At 39.7% G+C, this 20,107-nt stretch overlaps 2 protein-coding genes across 2 annotated transcripts; both read left to right on the plus strand.

The window, feature by feature from the left end:
• The first annotated feature begins 9,706 nt into the window (after window positions 1-9,706).
• On the plus strand, window positions 9,707-18,366 carry LOC135938357 (uncharacterized). The gene is made up of 5 exons (XM_065481975.1): window positions 9,707-10,770; window positions 11,142-11,364; window positions 11,574-11,577; window positions 14,644-15,907; window positions 16,386-18,366. Exons 1-5 carry the CDS (start codon window positions 9,722-9,724, stop codon window positions 16,582-16,584), a joined length of 2,739 nt encoding a protein of 912 aa, XP_065338047.1. The 5' UTR covers window positions 9,707-9,721; the 3' UTR covers window positions 16,585-18,366.
• Window positions 12,761-14,519, plus strand: LOC135939761 (uncharacterized). Its single transcript, XM_065484313.1, has 2 exons — window positions 12,761-13,824; window positions 14,267-14,519. The coding sequence occupies exons 1-2, from the start codon at window positions 12,776-12,778 to the stop codon at window positions 14,424-14,426; spliced, it is 1,209 nt and encodes a 402-aa protein (XP_065340385.1). The 5' UTR covers window positions 12,761-12,775; the 3' UTR covers window positions 14,427-14,519.
• Window positions 18,367-20,107: the final 1,741 nt, after the last annotated feature.

The following is a 20,107-nucleotide window of genomic DNA, read 5'->3' on the forward strand; positions in this document are numbered from 1 at the left end:
ACTCGTCATGCATCAGCCAGCTAAGAAGAAATTTCACTGTTCACGTTCACCAGGTTAACTGCAGTTGACTTTAGGCTTATTGCTGCCGTTCAGTTCAATTACCTGGTGCATTACCGCGTTTCTCTCCTGCGGTGCGCTGTACAACATGCAGCGGCAGGTCAGGCAAACGGCGAAGAGTTAAACGTTTGGGTTCATTACCTTGACCATCAGAAGTGCAAGTCGCGAGCGAAAGAAATTTCTTGCACTCTTTCCATCTGGCTAGGCTGTGCACGCGATATATCTCAAGTGACAGGCTATTAGAAGAAGCCGTGCATAAAGAATCGAATGCAGTGCACTTATATAGAAAAGCGATAAACAGACGAACCGAAGCGGACTTTCTCGGTATAGTGTGTTTCAGATAAAGCCAAAGAGAAACGACCGTTCGCAAAGTCAACTATAATGCGGAGAGGATTTAGGGTTGCGCATTTTATTGTTCCAAAAGACTTGGCACGACATTCGCAATTGGTTTTTCCTTTCGCACATAAATTCATGCAAGGAAATTGGCCTATGCTGCGATAAAAAAACTAATGCAGATGACGAGATTACTTTTAAACAATTTCTCATATGGTGAGCAACTTACTAATCGTACAAACACAAATTACATATAGGGTCAAATTTATTATTTACGTAATAATAGTGTAATTTCCTTTGGATGTGTTAAAAATATTACGGCATGATATTTCACTAAAGCTCGATATATTGTGCCATCCATGCAATTAACAAATCAACATTTAGGAAATGAGGAAAACCTAAACAAAATTTTGAAAGAGTTGCGTGTTTATTTTTGAACATTTTTCTGGTGCGTGAATTTCAACAAAAAATGAAATTGAAATAAGTGCGAATTAAGTAATTGCAACGTCGAAATCAACAATATATACAAAGAACCCTCTTTTTTGCAAGAGATTTAGCGAAATCTGTTCTAAATTTTGTATTGAAATGCTGACAGTCGCAAAATCAATGTTAAAAGGATAAAATTAAGTTGGATTGGGAGTTCAAGACGTCCGATTTTCTTTCCGTCCACTTATGATTATTTCATTGCTCCAAGGGAGCTCGGCTGTTAGAGTTCTTTAACGTCAATTTTTCAACTGATCGAAAGATGATTTTTAATTAATTTCAAACTGTTTCGACCTAAGAAGTAAACTTGAAGGCGCTACCCATCTCTTTCCAGATCTCAGAGCATAATTTCTTTCAACACTCAGACTTTGATATTTTCAGCGAGAGTTTATTTTACATTCAGCGGCCTGTGAGGATTCAAGTGCGTGAAACCCAATATCAAAATTTTATCTGCTGACACGAACCGAGCTTACGACAAAGACGCTTTTTGCTCGAGGCCTCCGCGTGCTATTACTTTACTTTGGCAATATATAACATTAACTAAGTGTAGATGACAAAGGGACAAAAAGCAAGAAGGGTGAATGACGTCACTCGCGGCGTAAAAGGTCCAAATTTGCGTCAAGAAAAGCTATACTTACACCAGCAAGCAGAGCTGCGCCGCAGACGCAGATGAAGAGGGCTTTTTTTCTGTGCTAACGCCCCGGGAAAAAATTAACTTATTCGTTTTTGTCAATGCGGCTTCGGTTTTCGTCTGAAGGCGCGTACCAGCTGTTCGTTATTTTCTTCCGCTGATCCGCATTGTGAGGAGAAATAGATTGATAAGGGCTTAAACGTTATTACGAGTCCCGTAAGACGCATTTGGCCGGAAAATCGAAGAAACCGGGTTTTATTTATCGACATCAGCTGCGCGCACACTTGATGTTTCTGTGGAGAGCGTTTTTGTGCATTAATAAAATCGAATTGACTGCCGCCAACAAGTGGATATATGCAGATCGAGAGCATTTTGATTCTGTGTCGCTAAACACGCGACAAACTCCCTGCTCGCCATTTGGCCACATGCAACGATCGTGAGTCACAGCGGCGGCCGCCGCGCGAAAGGGGCGACGGCGGCGGGCAGGGAACCGAACTCATTGACTATTCCCACGCATAGGGGTAGGCCGATCGTATTCGCATGCAGGCGCTCACCATTGTTGCACTTCCATATGCACGTGATCGGCCACGTGTGCCGCCACGCGTACGCGCACAGTTTATTTGCGTATTGGACGCATGCAAATCGGTAAACGCAGCTGCCGTCGGATTAGTTGATTTCAGCTCTTTTCCGATGCACTATCCCAAGAGAAAGATGATTTTTTTATTGGATATGACAATAAGCGTGATTTGCAAAAGGGGAAAAGGGTGTTTTTTGAGTGTTTTTCTGAGCATTCTAACAAGCAATGAATGCATTTTCTGCACCTTTCTGATGCGATTCATCTCGTCGTAAAGAATATCAATTAGCCATCAACAGGGATTCATTCCATAGGGAAATTCAACAACATGATTGCGCTGTGGTCGCGTCAGTATCAAATCGCAAAGTACGCCTAGTATTTTTGACACTCAACACAAAAGCCTTGAAATTGCTGCACGTAAAAAAATCATCATACAATACTATTCCATTGTAAAAATTAAAATGAATTAATTGGTTCAAATGGATAAATAATATTTTAGCTTTGCACAATTTGGTAAATCGCTCAAACAAACAAACAAATAAACGAAAAACCAGTCCGCTGTTTTTCGCGTAAAACGGATATTTTTAAAAAAAAAACACCCAAAAGCCATTATAATATTAACATGATGAAGTCATTCATAAAATCTAGAAAGATAATTAGCTATTTTAACTTTGTTCGATAATTTTCAATTTGAGATTAACTTTTTTATTCAAAAAATATTGTTTATAAGTGATAAATCAAAGTGTTGTGACTAATCACATAATACACACTCGAGTGGCGAGTACGATATTAATAGCCAATGGCGATATTCGAAGCAATCTGTGCTGCCATGACTGCTCCAGATTAGCCCTCGAAACATTTTATTCTCATGCATATGAGAGAGTGGAGCGCGTAAGCGTGTGACCGGAGCGAGTTTATCATAAACGCTCTCACATATATATGCAACGCATTTGTGCCGGCCGCCACCCTTTTATCATGTGCGCGGGATCGTCTGATCGGAAGGCAATGTGTGCACTGCACTTCTCGACCAACTCCAGAAAAAAGAACATGTTCGAATGGTGGGAACATGGGCGAGATCTGATCGGCCCCTGAAAAGAGTGATTTTCGCCTTTTTTAATTCAAAACCGATTTATGTATTCTCTATCAAACTTACAATTAAATTGGAAACACCAGGCTCATCATCATAAAATTAAACACACAACAATAACAACAGAGAAATTGATTCTTATATGGCAGAATAGTTCAAATAAAATTTAGCACCCTTGAAATTGATGTTTGTTAATTCATATTGGCGAAAATCGTGCACTTCAGGGGGCGTTCAAACTGTTTGGGTCCATTTGTTAAAGTCATTTAATTTATATTGTAAATTTATCACTACCAAAAGAGGAATATCTATTAAACTACTGGTATCGAAGACGTTAGTTATCCTTGAGTCAAATTCAACTAAATATTCAAAATACGATCAGCAGTAAATTATCCACTCTTTTCGAAAATTTAACTTCCAAATAATCTATATTTTAATAAATTGTTTAGCACAGGGCAACTCTTCTTTAGTTGACAAACACTGAGGTTATTAATACAATATCACCGTAATCAAATCGAAGCAGGATTAATTAAGCTCTTCACAAATTGAATTCTGATTTTTTCTGTAGCAGTAACTTCATGAACCCGCGAAGATTTGACTTCGTCATGTACCGAAAATGAGTAAAACGTCGCGAAACAAGAAATTAAAGAAATTTTGCAACATATGGACATAAATCTCGCCTTATGGAAGCACACAAAACTTGGCGATCAATTTTCCGAAAAATCAACAATGGCATAATGTAAAATTTTGGTTTTGATTCAATCCTCAAGGAGCAGTCAAAGTATAAAGCAATTTTCTGTATTTTGGAGCACGATGAGCTCTCTATAACAAGAATCCAGCGCTATGGAATTTACCAGGAAAAATTCTTTTTATATTTTTCTGTGTGTATTTCGTAGGCAGAGATTTTTTTAATGTTGATTTTCTGCAAGTTTACAAACATGGAATTAATTAATACAACTCGTCTCCTCGGTAAGCCGCCAGGCCTGCGAAAACTCCAACAGCCTTACGGGCAGAGTCTTGGAATTCCGCGGAGTCAGTTATAACGCGCGCTGTTTTGGGAAAATGCCTCCGCTAACGGCAAGCTCCTCAGCATGTTTTAAGTACCAAGAAAATGAATGACGGCTGAAGAAAAAAATACCAAACAGTATGGGGACGGGGTGTGTCACAAGAGAGACAGAGAGCAGAAATGCCGACGCGACAAATGAAAGGAGAAATAATGAAATATGCCCATCTCTGCAAGCGCTCGCGTATAGGATGTACACACTCAGACAATAATAATGACTACGTGCGGCCCTTTTATAGCGGATCAGCAGAGAGTGAAATGATATGACACAGAGACGGGGTTCATTGTATCGCGCGCGGCACTTCCCCTTTGAGCCGTGCTGGTCGCCGATTTGATCGAGCCACGCTCGCTCTCGTTTCTGTCCTCATCGAGAGGGAGATAGATGGATTCCCAGGCTTTTGACGTACGACGAGTGAGTGAGCAGGCGCTTTCCATTAATTTGAAGCCTCCCCCGCACAACAGGTGGACTACGCGCCAGGGGCGGCTTCATTTTCCAACACGCTGTGCTCTCACAGACAATGAGGAGAAATTAAACACAGGAAAGCAAGCGGCGTGTGTGCGTACATGCTGAATTTTTATAAAAACTACTGTGTCTATAGCTGCCGCCACCGCTGCCCGCCCGCCGCGGCGGGGAAGTTAATACGAAAATCCCCCGGGAGCGCACATTCAAAAGTGAAATGTTTTGTGGAGAGAAGTCGACAGAGTTTGTTTCCCACGCGCAGGATATTTAATTGCGACTGTGAAAGGGGGTGTCTTTATTGGCGGTGCTGATACTAATTTCAATTTTATCACGCTTCATATCGGTTCACACGCCATGTACTCTGCATGCTTATATGGGAGCATTTAATTTTTAAAATTCAACGAGGTTAAAATAAATGAAAATGTGGAATACATTATGAACGGTGACGCCATGAAAACATAATAGAACTAGCATAATTACTGCATTTAAAAATTCGGCCTCAAATCAAGTTGCTCAATCAATTACGTTAGGATAAAATATGAGAGAACTTTAATATTAAATAAAATAATTGGATTAATGCAGATAACAATAAAAACTATAATATATATATGTGAATATGGCGATTGGAATTTTAGCTGGTAAAAATATGAAATATGCTATAGGCGAGCATTACTACCTTACTACCTTCTATTTAAACATACCTATTGCTATGCATTTTATTAAACAACCAAACAATTAACCCTTTAAAAAAGATTTGATCTGGATCGATGAATCAGAGCTCTTAAGAGGAACATTTGTCTGGAGTAACGTTATATTTATGTAAATCTCCCTCCAATGAAACTCATTCCCAATTTCAGCAACAATCTTTCTTCTTTCCACAACACTCAATTGATTTAACCGCTCAACAGCAATAGCTGTGCATATATATATAGCCAGATAAATTTAGTTGGTGCATGGATATTAGGAAGTCTATAGCCATTTTCTGGATTTTTATTTATAAAACCATGATGTTTTCTAGATATTCTTTTGAGGAGTCTCTCCTTACTATTAAATAAAACAAATTTAAAAATTACTGTAATTCTGTCCATTATTAACTTAATAGTTAACATTTGAGTGTGATTATTAACAGCTGAAATTGCGTCTCTTAAATGAATTTAAACATCGACTTTGAAGATAATTTAAAAAGAAACGAGGCAGTGCAAATTTACTTTCCTAAATTTCGGCAAACTCGAGCAGACGCTGGGTTAGCTTGGCATAAACAAACAGGCTCAGTGAGCATGAAATCAGCATTAGACGGGGGCACGGATGCGGCACACCAGATAGGGTCGCCAGAAGTGCGTGCGCCTACGAAAAGTGCGTGTGCAGCAGCAGGAGCAAGTGTATGGAGAGTATATTTTTAGCACTCAGCGCTGCCGAATATGCTCTCTCCCGGCACGTCTAACACGAAACAAGTGTGTGCTAACCGCCCGTTCATAAACAGTGGCATATCAATTTCGCCGCTCTCTGCTCATTGACTCCATCATCATCGTCGTCATCATCCTACAGGAGCCATTCCCACGCTGTGTGTGCGGCTGCTATGCGTGGCATCCGTCCTTCCTCATATCTCTATTAACTCCATCGCAGCCTCCGCGAGCTGTATTTATGTGCGCGCGGGATGTTGAATAATACCATTCTGTGCGTGCGACCAACAGCCGCGATCTTCTTTCACATGTGGATGGCTCTTTTTGGTGCGACACTCTGAGTTCATTGAAAAATAAGGTCCAGCTTTAGCCAACACCTTTGAATTTTTCGGGAGTAATAATTGCAATAGGCAATACCAAAAAGTTCTTCAGATAATTTTGATAAGACTCCCAGAGCAAAATCAACTCTAAAATAAAAATGTGTCTTCCTATATGCATATTTTGGCTAAATATTCCAATTCTAAATATTTTGAGAAAATTTCATGATTTAGAAGATCTCTTTTAATTTTAGTTAAGGTTAAAAATTACGTTTATAAATTTTTCAGATAGGGTCTGCAGCATTATCTCATTTCCATATTAATTTTCATAAATGCTCCTGTTTAAAGTCCTTCTTTATTCAAACATAATAAAATCTCCTCCAAACTAAACATTCCCACGTTGGCGTTTTAGACCCATTTGATGGCCTAGTGAATTAATTAGCTATGAAGAGGTCGTCCGCCACATGAAAGAGAGCGAGCGGTTGGAGAAGTGTGGGAAACTGACGTCAGATGTGCTCAGAGAGCGAGGCACAAGTATCAGGAGTTCATAAATCTCTAGTTTGTCTCTATCAGGCACTGAGTTGGTGTCTCCATGCAAGCCAACCAAAGTTTAAAATCAATTTCCAGGATAAATTTTGTCGAATAGTTTGAATAAAAGCAGGAATAAAGGAGAAAAGTACAATATAATCCTGGTACAGTTTTAAACACACAAAAAATGAATTTCGTGACATTTTTCTTATATATTTAACAAATAAGATGAATATTATCTCCCTCCAATGAAACTCATTCCCAATTTCAGCAACAATCTTTCTTCTTTTCACACACATCAACACGAAGTCTATTTCAAGTTTTAGCTATTAAAATTGTTAAGGATTATAAAATTATAAGGACAATATATATATATATATATTTAACTTTTTCTCATCTATTTTGTGCAAATATTGAAATGTTTTTTATCTGCTTTATTCCCATGGGAATTAGATAAGTTATGCAGAAGTGGCGACAAAAACACCACTTTTGCATCTGCGCCAAAGCAAATTAGCGCGCGCGACGTGGAGGCTATGGTCCCTCGCGGGCACAAGTGCTCGCATTTACGACCTGCACTGAGTGCTGCACATACATATATACATATTCATGCTCTTGCGTTATTCCATTAGCAACAGACAGACCTGCATTGCGAAGCATGAACATACCAATTGCTCCGGTGGAATAAAATGCAATCGCATTTTGCACGCGGGCGCAAACAAGAGACAATCATATAAAAGACAAGGTCACCAAGCGCCGACGGTCAGACTGAAAATGCCAGACGCAAAATGAGTCTCGCTGAATGTTTGAAACAACTGATGACAGATAAAAAAGTTATTATTGGAATTGGGAAAATTGCAAAATTTATAATTCTAGCATGATTTATTCGCATAATTTTCTTCAAACTTTTTCACTGATTGCCGACTTCAACAGTTGCAAATTTGTACAAACTTGAGTTTTAACGAGTTTTCTGACATTTCCATTGCTTTTGTAGCTCTTTTAGTCGTTCAAGCACGGCTCGGTCGTAAATCAGCACACATTTCAAGCAGTCCGTAAGTCTCAACAAGGAAAACGAATGGAAGTTAGCAGCAATCTGGCTGGCTCCAGCGAGAGCCATAAAATAAGATCAGTCCAGCGAAACTGCTTATGGGACCGAGTGTCATGTTGCCCGCTGCTAAGGCCGCAAATAATAAAAGCATTAAAATAAAGTACAAGTTGCGGCGGTGGCGGCACACCCACACCACGCGTGCATGTATTAAGAGCGAATAACGAAACGCGAGAGTGAGAGCGAATTTAAATAAATTACGCCGCAGCTGCACAGCAGTGATATACGAAATTTGTTGCTTGAATGTGTATCGGGTGTACGTACGAACGAACTCTGCTGTTGCCGTACAGCAATGGACGTATACGTACGGCTGTACGTGTATATAGCGGGTGTCGGGTTTGCCATTTGCAATGCGCGCAGAATGCACACGAGCAACGCCCGGCGCGGATCATGTAGCACCAATTAATTACAGACGGTGGGTCGTGCGGCGGGCAAAATAACACCGATCCGCCGTGTCGCCCAGCAACCTCGCCGACGCTACATGTGTCGCCAGACACACACGCGTTTGCAAAAAACGCGAGTGGCGTTACGGTTTGTTGGCCCCGGCGTCGCCCAAGAAGCTCGATACTGACCCATGACTTGCAATATAGAGATTTAATTTGTTATATTATAAATTGTAATCAAAGTCTAAAAAAATAGTGAAGTCAATGATTATTTGAAAAATAATATTACTGTCCATTAATATTTTTTTATTTATTAATGACAAAAATGCTCGAATTTTAATGTAAGTGTGTGCCTCTTAAGGTAGCATGTTGTATCCCCACTAGAATAATGAAGGAAATTAGCCTACAGAACGAGCGCCGCTAATATTCCTTATATAATTATTATTCTAAATTATAGCAGTGAAACTTGTCAAGGGAAAGGAACTCTTTTGAAAACTATAATGATAAAATTGTTACCTCTTTTAAATTCTTAAAGCAGAATTTCAAGATAGTGAAAAAATAACAAGTCACGAGGATGATTTCGAAAGTATAGCAAAAAGCAAGAAATAAGCATGAATGCAAATTGCATGAGTAAGATTGCAGAAATATTATTCTCTCGCGCGTCTTTCGGCGTCTGGAAAGTAAAGTGCGCGTGAGGATAAAATCTCTTGCCGTGTGCCAAGACGGGTATTTTAACATCAACCTATAGGTTGTTATTTGCATAGCGTCAGAAAAGCAGTCGTGTAATTACACAGTAGCGTCTAAAGGTTGAAAAATTTATGCCCTCGCGGACGACAGGAAAAAACCGATCGAACAGCGTTTGAAAACAGGAGCTGCAAATCAAACATGAACGTTGGATTGAGATAACGTCGTTCAATAATTATTTACGCTACAAGTTCCACTATATACAGAGATAACTATTGTTTAAAATTTTAAATGTCGAGATAAGCGCCTGAATGAAAATTTGTCAGTTGATATTATCTTCCAAAAATCTGCTAAGTAACCTAACTTGATTATGGTATCCGATGAAAACATTTTATTATGGCTCAATATATAGTACACTACAAATAATTCTAGTTAAAACAGCCTAATCAAACACCTGCAGCATAAATAATAGAAATGTTATTGTTTTCAACTACGCACTCGGTGTGGTAGCACCCAGAACAAATAATGCAGCACGAGTTAAAAACATAGAGCAATAAAGTGCCGACCTCTATGGTGCGTTCCAATGATAGCCAAGCAGAGAGCTCGCGTTGTTTGTCGCAAGATGACCGACTTTGGAATTACAGCGCCCGAGGTTGAGCTCGTGCTCCGAAGGGCCCTGCAGAGGGACCTGAGCCTGCTGTACTTCAATCTGAACACCTTCTCAGACAAGGTGGGCTTCATGGGCGACCACAACATGCTCACGGTCCACTACTGCGATGCGAACGGATCTGGCGAGTACTCGTTCTTCCTCAAACTCTTCCCGAAAAACGAGCGCTACAAGAGTATTGTGCAAAACTTCGGACTGTTCACCAAGGAGAAAGAAATGTACGAGAAACTGCTACCATTGATGGCGAAAAGTCTTGGCCGGCGGATGCCAGCGGCCGATTGCTACCTTATTCGCGATGACGGCTGCGTGGTATTGGAAGATTTGAGCAGAATGGGCTATAAATTGTGGGACAAGTACGCGTTTCTCGGGCGCCGACAAGCAGAGGCGGCCCTCAAGGCGGTGGCCGCGCTGCACGCCGGCTCGTTGGCCGTGGAGGTCAGCAGCGGCGCGCTGATGCCCCGCCACGCGGACCACTGTTACGAGGCCCTAATTGCTGATAGCTCGTCAGATAACATTGTCGTCCGCCAGTGGCACTTTTCCAGCTTGAAAACGTGCTGCTCGCTGCTGCAGAAAATGCAGTGCTACAAATCACGCGTGGCGGGTGCCACCGACTGGGACTCAGTATTTGAAAATCTGCACGGCGCATGGGACCACTCGGCCTTCGTCACGCAGGGATTCTCGGCCAAATACAGAAACGTCCTATCGCACGGTGACCTCTGGGTAAATAACGTGCTCTTCAAGGACGAGCTCGACCGCGTGGAAGCGGTGCTGGTTGATTTCCAAACTTATCGGTACGCGCCTCCCATTCTTGATCTGCTCATGCTGTTGCACTGCACCACTTCGAGAGAATTCAGGGCCCAGCACCAAGAGGAGCTCATCGAACTTTACTTCCGGGAGCTTGAAAATTTCCTTCGTGCAGCTGGCATTGAAAATCCGATCGATCTTAAGCAACTGCAAGAAAGTGCAAAAGAATTCGATCATGTCGCTGCAGTCCTGGCAGCGAGGTTAGTTTGCACATTGATTCTTATATCATTTTAGAAATTGGATTCAGACTTTTCTGTCATTTAACGAAATGTCATATTCTTCTCGATTTCTTTAGGCTTACACTCTCAAGCACTGGTTCATGAGAGCTTCACACGCTTTCTTAGGGAGTAAAATACCTATTAGAAAAGTGGCAAAGCCAAAAAGTTTCTTAGGGGAAACAAAATATACACATTTTTTTAAAACAGGAAACCGATACTCTTAAAATGAATTTTAAATGTGTATAAATGAAGTTCATTTACCTACCTGGGTTACTTTTTTCTTGCATTTGATAGTTGCTATTATTTTATTTGGGCATTATTTCATTTCAAAAGCTGATTTCGGCATGTTGCAGGCATATTCCGACCATATTGAAGCAAGGACTAACTGATACGACACAGCTCTCTAAAAATTATACTGCAGAAACTGCGACCAAAGAGTCCGCCTTTGACCAGTCGGATCTTCTCTTGGGCATTTTTGGCGGCAGCGAACTAGGAAAACGATTTGAAGAACGGATGAAAAACACTTTAGACAGTCTCATTGAAATTCTTGGTCTTAATGGCTTTTTTGAGAAAACATCTTCATAACAGAAAGAAACGAAAAAGAAATTCCATTTGTTTGGTTAGTCGCTGTTTTACTGAGAATTGTATAATGGTAAATTTGAATTGTTAAATAAGCATATTAAAAAACTTAATCCGAGAAAAACGCATGAGCCTCTTGTTGGGTTCGATAAGAGCATCCACTCATGCAAATAAGTAAAATTAATATTTATGAAATTGTAATTCAGTTCAGTATATAGGGGAGTAGAAGTTGGTTAACGGGATTTAAGTTTGTAAAACTTTCGGATTCTAGTTCATGTGTATTTTAATCGAGCATAAACTTAATTTAGAATCTAAATTTGGGGTGGCCAAACTTTAATATACTTTCGTAAAATATTCATAGTCCTCTTAAATATTTAAGACTAAAACCGAAACATTACCCACGAAAAAATTAGAATAACTAGTCGAAATTTTAATACTGCCTCTTTTTATTTATGACGATATCGTGTTTAAAAATCTTGACAAGGTGCAACTAACAATAAATTGCAAGTTTTGCAGCGTAATTCTGTGCGATATTTGACACATACAGCGTGAGAAAGAAAATGTCTGCATATATAGTGCTAAAAGTGCCGGCTTTAAATCTCAACCTAAGAGAATAAAATTTGTACTCTGATAATATTGCCAGTGATTTAAAAAAAATACCATGAATATTTAGCATGTTTCGCGCAACTGCTGTAAGCACGAGATGTTGATTTTTATAGGAAAGTCTAACGGCGCTAATACCAATACGACTCCTGCCACCGTGTGTAAATATAGATTTGCACCCCGAAAAGAGTTCACAAATCAAGTTTACTGTTTGCGGAACAATCTGTTTTCAAATTTTGATATGCCTTGGCTGCATCAGTGCATATATAATTGGAGACATGTTTACTTTTATGATTAATAGAAGCTCCTTTCTTTTGATTTTTTTTAAGTTGGGCAGATATATATGAAATAAAGTTGCCCTGCACGCCAGCAGTAATAAACATAATATAGAATCTATAAAGTTAAAATCTCAACATGAAAACAACCTCGAGTGGTCGCACTTTTCAAATATTAAAATCTCAAGTTTGAATTTCAATATTAAAGCCAAAATAGAAGTTTTTCAGTCGGTATATAAATGATATATGATATTTATTAACACTCTACCAATTAACGAGTTGCAAGTCGCTTTACAGATGACAAAACATTATATTATATATATGATTAATAAATTTTTCTAGATCAAACAGCAGAAACAAACACTGGAAGTACAAATATTGTCCATTCCAACGCATTGCGTGAATTGTTATTCACAGAGATGTCACATATCAAATAAAGCACCAAGAGTTGAAAACATGGAGCATTACAGTGTTGACCTATGCGAGTTTCATCGATCATTAAGCAGAGAGCTCTTATCGTTTACTGAGACATGACCGATGAAGGAATAACCGCGGCCGAGGTGGAGCTCGTCCTTCAGAGGGCTCTGCAAAGAGAACTTAAGCTGCTGGACTTCAATCTGAACACCTTCTCAGACAATATGGGCTTCATGGGCGACCACAACATGCTCACGGTCCATTACTTCGATGCGAACGGACCTGGCGAGTACTCTTTCTTCATCAAACTCCTCCCGAAAGGCAAATACTCCAGGAACGTCACGCTCAAGTACGGACTGTTTGCCAAGGAGAAGGAAATGTACGAGAAACTGCTGCCATTGATGGCGAAAAGTCTTGGCCGGCGGATGCCAGCGGCCGATTGCTACCTCATTCGCGATGACGGCTGCATGGTCTTGGAAGATTTGAGCAGAATGGGCTATAAATTGTGGGACAAGTACGCGTTTCTCGGGCGCCGACAGACAGAGGCGGCCCTCAAGGCGGTGGCTGCGCTGCACGCCGGCTCGTTGGCCGTGGAGGTCGGCACCGACGCGCTGATGCCTCGCCACGCGGACCACTGTTACGAGGCCCTAATTGCTGATAGCTCTTCGGATAACATTGTTTACCGCCAGTGGCACTTTTCCACTTTTAAAACGTGCTGCTCGCTGCTGCAGAAAATGCAGTGCTACAAATCACGCGTGGCGGGTGCCACCGACTGGGACTCAGTATTTGAAAAGCTGCACCGCGCCTGGGACTGCTCGGCGCTCGTCACGCAGGGATTCTCGGCCAAATACAGGAACGTCCTATCGCACGGTGACCTCTGGGTAAATAACGTGCTCTTCAAGGACGAGCTCGACCGCGTGGAAGCGGTGCTGGTTGATTTCCAAACTTACCGGTACGCGCCTCCCATTCTTGATCTGCTCATGCTGTTGCACTGCGCCACTTCGAGAGAATTCAGGGCCCAGCACCAAGAGGAGCTCATCGAGCTTTACTTCCGGGAGCTGGACAATTTGCTACGGGCAGCTGGCATTGAAAATCCGATCGATCTCAAGCAATTGCAGGAAAGTGCAAAATTATTCGATCATGTCGCTGCAGTCCTGGCAGCAAGGTTAGTTTAAATGTAAACTTGTGAAAATTTCTCAATCTAAATTTTACATTTCTTGATTCATGAATATTTTATCACAATATGATTTTACAACGTGCTTTACTACTTGAGCGCATTTTTATTTTGTTCAAGTTCTTTATATAATTTAATTATGGTTGATGCCAGTGAAGGCAGAAGCACAAAAGGGTGCCGTGATTTCTCCGTTTAAATAAATTCAGCTTCCTCGGTGATTATGAGCTGTTTATTTTTCCATATTTCTACTTGTGAGCAGGAAATTTCAGTAGTAATATGGAAAAATAAACAGTTTGTTTGTACCGAGGAAGCTGAATTCAATTTATCTGAAAAATAAATTAAAAAATTATTATAATTTAATGAAAGATAATAATTTAATATGAAAAATGTACCTCGTTAGGATTCTATAGTAAAATAATTCTTTACGTTTTAGGCTTATTCTTATCATTTTGAAGCAAGGACCACCAGATGTGAAATTAAATGCAACTTACCATGAAGAGAATGCCACTTTAGAGTCCGCCGCTGATCAGTCTGACCTTCTTTTAGACATTTTTGGCAGCAGTGAACTTGGAAAAAATTTGAAGAACGTGTGAAAGACGTTCTAGATAGTCTCATAGACGAACTTTTCCTTCATGAATTTTTCAACAGCAATTGACCAACAGGATCATACCAGAAGTTCAATATATGCATTATCTTGTTTTCAAATGTATTGTACATGATTTTGTGTTTGAATTTAAAATAAATTTTATTAACTTGCAAATGTTGCTTTAAAAATAATGTTTTCAATATGTCTCTACACTTAACATAAAGGATTTCAAATTTACACAAGGACAAATTTGCTGCGACATTGTAGACGCCTATTAAAAAAGTCCATAAATCTGTTTCGCAATCAGTTCAAATATAGTATATGGCAAGCAAATAAAATCAAAGTCGCTGATAGCGAGAATTGTTTCGCACAGTATACTTGTTTGGCTCCACTTGTGAAAATGGCCTCACCAAGAGAGCAAGTTTTGAGTGTCGGCGAGGTGCAAACAGCCCTGAAGAAAGCGGTCGGTCCAAATGCTTCCATGAGAAGCTACACTGTTAAACTATTAGGAGCTGGCAAACTTGGTCACATGGGCGAACACGGCCTCATACAGGTAGAGTACCAAGAGAGCCGAATCACATATCAGGCTACAAACAGGACTAGTTTCTTCATTAAACGAGTTCCAGACCGCAAAACCTTCAAGGACTTCATCATCAATTTCGGTTTGTTCGCCAAAGAACGCGAAATTTACGAGAAGCTACTGCCGATGATGTGCAAATCGCTGAAAATATCAAGAATGCCCGCACCAGAATGCTACGTGATTTGCGACGAGAAGTACCTGGTGCTGGAGGACCTGAATAGGGCAGGGTACAAACTTAAGGACAAGAACGATTGCCTTGATCTAGCCTACTGCAAGGCCGTTTTTGAAGCTGTGGCCCTACTGCACGCAGGTAGCATTGCGATTGAAGCCAAAACGGGAAAAATGATGGCTTTCCACATGAAGTACAACCATGAAATCGTAATCGTCAAGGAAAATAGAGCACCACTGGATATTTCGGCTTATTGGAATGCGGCCAGCTTGGTTACAACCTTTGGTTTGCTGACAAAAATGGATGAATTTAAGGAGAGGCTTGCTGATATAGACAAAGAAAAATTGCTGAAAAGGCTGAGAAAAATTTGGGACGAGATCACTGAAATTGCGGCCGGGTTTTCAGCGAAATTCACAAACGTTGTATCCCATGGAGACCTTTGGATCAATAACATAATGTTTAAAAATGATGATAATAATAAGACCGTGAAGGCCATTCTTGTCGATTTTCAAACGTACAGATATGCGCCGCCAGTTTTGGACCTTCTCAGTTTTCTGCATTTCACCACGAGCAGGAAATTCCGCTGGAACCATCAGTCAGAGCTTTTAAAATTTTATCACTCGACGCTAGTGAAAATTTTACTTAAAGCCAACGTCAACGCCGATCTGGCCCCAAGTTTGGAGGAACTGGAAAAATCTGCGTATGATCTTCGGGTTCTTGGAATTGGACTTGCAGTCAGGTGATTTAAAATTTGTGCCATAAACCCATTAGAAGTAAAATGATTGCATTGAACTTTTTTTTTTTTTGCTCTTTTTATCCCTGTCCGAGGACCGGGATTTGTGCTACAATATATATTTTATTTTTGTCACATCGACTAAAATAAACTTTTAAATAATTTTTAATGTGTTTCTTGCAGTACATAGAGGAGTTTATTTTCATCTCAAATGATATATTAAATAGTTATACAAAAATATATTATAAACAGACATCTCCCAAACAAATTAAAATGAATTATCATGCGTTCATAAAGTATAGTGTTTGGTAGCCATTAAACAGGAATTTAACAGTCCCATTCAAATTCAGACATTTGAAAATTCCATGAGGTGAGTAGCAGTGTCCAAAACAAGCAAATGTAATAAAAAGATAAACAAAATGTCATAGCATACCTGTACTTTTGCTTAGCGAAGGATATTAATTGCTGCAATTTATGTTCAAAGGTATTTACCGACCGTGCTGAAGCAAGAAGTGACACCGGAGCACCAGCACCAAATGAGCGCTGCCGAAAAAGACGGAATGCCCCAAGAATTCATCAGGGACAGCACAGATTTAATTATCAGATCTTTCGCCCGCTCGCCGGTGATGAGAAGCAGAGTTTTGGAGGCAATGGAAGAGCTCGTTGATTTTCTCGAGCTGTAGCACTCGTAACTTTTAATTGCTTAGCGAGCGTAAAACAGGTGTAAAAGCAATATTCTATAGAGAGCCGAGAAAATGACGAGTTTTAGCGCGCGCTGAGATTTGCAACAATGAAACTTTATGAGTTCCGCGACAGTTCAAGGAGATTTCGTCTCACTTTTCGCGCTGGAAAACATTTCTGTAATTCAATTAGAATTGCTTCTCGCCGCCATCTGGTCTTATGTAAAAGAGAAAAGATCTCGTGACGTGCTAAACATTTTGCCAGCGCCTGCCACATTAACAAAAGCACGAGACGTACGTTCTCCCCTTTCATTATTATTAAAATTTAACGTGTGTGTAAAAATTCGCTCATAAAAAAGGAGCGGGCGAGGGTTCAGTCACATCTAATAATAAAACAGAGATTGCAATCTTTTTTGATCCTTTGGCACAGCTCGGGTTTCAAAATCAGCCAGCAGAGAGATGATGTAAAAACCCCGACGCTGCCCGGTTGTCAACTGTGGTCCTTGGATTTCCACGTCACCCTGACATGCGATCGCTCGCTTTTCCTCGCTAATTTTCTGTTCGCCTTTGAGAGAAACCGTTTCAACGTCGCTGAGCACGAGGATGAATCATTCAATTAATAACACCTGCATAGCACGACTTGAATTTTGGCTCAAAACCGTATCAGAGGTACCTTATTTCTTCAGAAAAAATTAGCTTTGAACAAAGCTACGTGCTTTTTTTTCTCAGCAACAAATATAAAGTGGTATACTAAAATTCGTTATTCTTGCTTTACAAATAAAATTCAGTTTCAAATCTTTTTTTAACTGTGATGTATTATAGAAAACATATTTATTTATACAAATTATTCTACCCTATCTCTTTGATATTTTATTTTATTATCATCAAACAGCCTGCAAATTTTGGAGTCCAGAAGCAAAAAATACAGATTAAGCAACGAAAAGGTAATTTTAAAGACATTTAAAAATAAAAAATCCAGTCAACAAACGAACTAAGTAAAATGCAGCACCATAAAGAAGGACCTGTCGAAATCAGCAGCAGGAGCGCTTATTAAAACAGTGCTGAGTCTCAAATCAAGCAGTGTCCATGTAAATTAATGCAAACCCCGCGCCGATTTAATGAATAATTTAGCTTGGCGAATGGAAATAATTACAGAGGGAGATTGGGACAGTGGCTCGGCGATATTCAAAAGAGTAGAATCGAAGCGATGGCCAAAAAAGCTGAGCGCGCCGGCCGGCAGACAGGTTTTAATCCTGCGGACGCTGCTTGAATTGCTTAGTGGCTCGGGTTTCGCCGCCGCTGCCGCTGCTGCCACTCTTTCAAATGATTTGCTCCGACCACTGTGCCGTGCGTTATTATCGTCGTTGTCGACGTCGTGCACAGCACACACGTGCAAAATTACGAGTCATATTTCACTGCTCCATCACAGCCGAATGCCTCTGCAGTAACAGCGCGCGGATGCTGCTGGTCCTGAGAGATCGCATATGCATGAATATCTGCACGGAGGCCCGACCGCGTGCGCCGGCGGTGATGGATTTGAATTCGACACTCGTCTCGATCGACTAGACTTTCTGACTGATTGCAGCTCCTGTCAGTCGGCCTTTCTTGACAAGATGAGGCACGTTTAATAATGTACCAAAATTTTGACTCTCCTAATCATTATCTTGTCGTTGTGGCAAAAATTTGTGTGATTTCTTCCATATGTATAGGCTCTAAATCCCAATTTTGAGTTTATGTAAGTTTTCTAACAGTGGCAACCGCATAAATAAATGTAATAAATATTAACTTTGTTTGTTTAAACTTAAGATGCAGTTAGAAGTCAAGGAGATAAAAACGAGAATTTGCTGTTTTTTTCTAACGACATTTTAAGTTTTATGCTTGTTTAATTTTTCTGCAAATTGTATGCCATCATTTTAATTTCTCCTTTTTAAATCTATCGTCTGATTTACTTTAAACTAATATTTAATCAAAATCATAGCAATTTATCTGCGTCTCATGGTTGAGATATTAAATTATAAGTTTATGTGCATATAGCTTTAACAGTTAAAATTATAGCTTATAAATATTATAAAAAATATTGCAACTGTTATAATTTGCGTTATTGGTTTCACTTATAATAGGTGTATGATTGAATTGATTGTTTGAATAATCGTACTCTGCATGCGTGCAACGTGCAACAAACATCAAGCAAAAGTAAAAAATCAAGCTTCAACAATTTTCTCGAAAATCGCCGGTGCCTGACTATTTTTTCTGGGTTTATTTTTATGGTGCATTCCATGGAAAACTCCTTGTTAATGAATTAAAAAATAAATTCAGATGTCGTGATCGCTATTTGAAAAATGCACAAAAGCAATGCTACTTTTATAAAAATTTACATTTATTTTAAGTAAACCTTTTTCGTTTAGAGCAAATAATCAAAATTAAATTGTAAAATTTAAAAAATACGGTGTTTAATCTAATACGAAAATAGGTCAAATCAGATAAATTTTGTCTGCTGTTCAGAGGATATTTGAAAGTTGATAAAATCTGCAACCCAATCGAGCGAGCTGGTGCAGTAATAAATAATCTGTGAATAAAAGGATGAACTCGCGTGTGTGTATGACTTTGAAGGTTCGCAAGCACATAGAGGCTAATTTACATATTGTACGTACGCTGGTAAGCCATTCTTCACGAGCACATCACGCATGCTGCTGTTGAAGCAACAGCTTGAACAGAAATTAAGTTATGACGAAACCATACGCGCACTTTGCGGCGCTTTAAGTGGATTTTCAGTTGTCACGGCTCATGTTGATAAATCCGCGAGCATTATTCGCCCATCTGACCGGCGAATAAATCTGCGCTCATTAGTAATTGTCAACAGCATTGTCGCGGGATTAAGCAATGAGGGGGATTATCACCAACGCGCTGCTCTTGACGAATTACGGCCTTGGCAACGCACGCGGTCACGGGACATTTGTCTCTGCTTTTTGTCAGACGGCGCGGAATTTTTCTCTCCATCGAAAGTTGTGAGAACCGCTTGAAAAAATTTGAATATGACCGGAAACTTCACAATGCTAATGGAAAATGGACAAAACCAAAATAAAAATTTCAAAACTAAAAACATGAATAAATACCTTGTTTTTTATTTATTCTGCATGTTAGGTTTAACAAACCATGTATTTTGAATAAATTGTTTAGGTTTAAATGAAAATTTTCATTTTTATGAAGGATCGTGCTATCTAGACTTTGTCGGCTTGATTAAAAAAGTTTGTTGGACAGCAATATTTATTGAGTGTCAACTAAAGCCGCATTCAGTATTTATATGATTAATTAATTAATGGTTTCGAAAGTTCTCAGACCTGATCCATATCATAAAGAGAACTCTTCACGTCACATCATTCTCTTGATCGAATGAAAAATGCTGGGAGACCTGGACTTTGTGCACAATGTCGAGTGCAAAATCTAATTGTCCTTTCCTGCAAAGAAAAACGTTTTGTTCTGCAACTTGCTCTCACTTTTCGTCAATGTTCTTTGTTGCAAGTACGAG

The sequence above is a fragment of the Cloeon dipterum genome, chromosome 3 (genome assembly GCF_949628265.1).
Source record: "Cloeon dipterum chromosome 3, ieCloDipt1.1, whole genome shotgun sequence".
NCBI classification, from domain to species: Eukaryota; Metazoa; Arthropoda; class Insecta; order Ephemeroptera; family Baetidae; genus Cloeon; species Cloeon dipterum.

Coding starts and splice junctions, on each gene's coding strand:
- LOC135938357 (XM_065481975.1), top strand. CDS start 9,722: ATGACCGACTTTGGAATTACAGCGCCCGAGGTTGAGCTCGTGCTCCGA. Junction 10,771..11,141: donor GCTGCAGTCCTGGCAGCGAG/GTTAGTTTGCAC, acceptor GGCATGTTGCAG/GCATATTCCGACCATATTGA. Junction 15,908..16,385: donor GGAATTGGACTTGCAGTCAG/GTGATTTAAAAT, acceptor TTATGTTCAAAG/GTATTTACCGACCGTGCTGA.
- LOC135939761 (XM_065484313.1), top strand. CDS start 12,776: ATGACCGATGAAGGAATAACCGCGGCCGAGGTGGAGCTCGTCCTTCAG. Junction 13,825..14,266: donor GCTGCAGTCCTGGCAGCAAG/GTTAGTTTAAAT, acceptor TTTACGTTTTAG/GCTTATTCTTATCATTTTGA.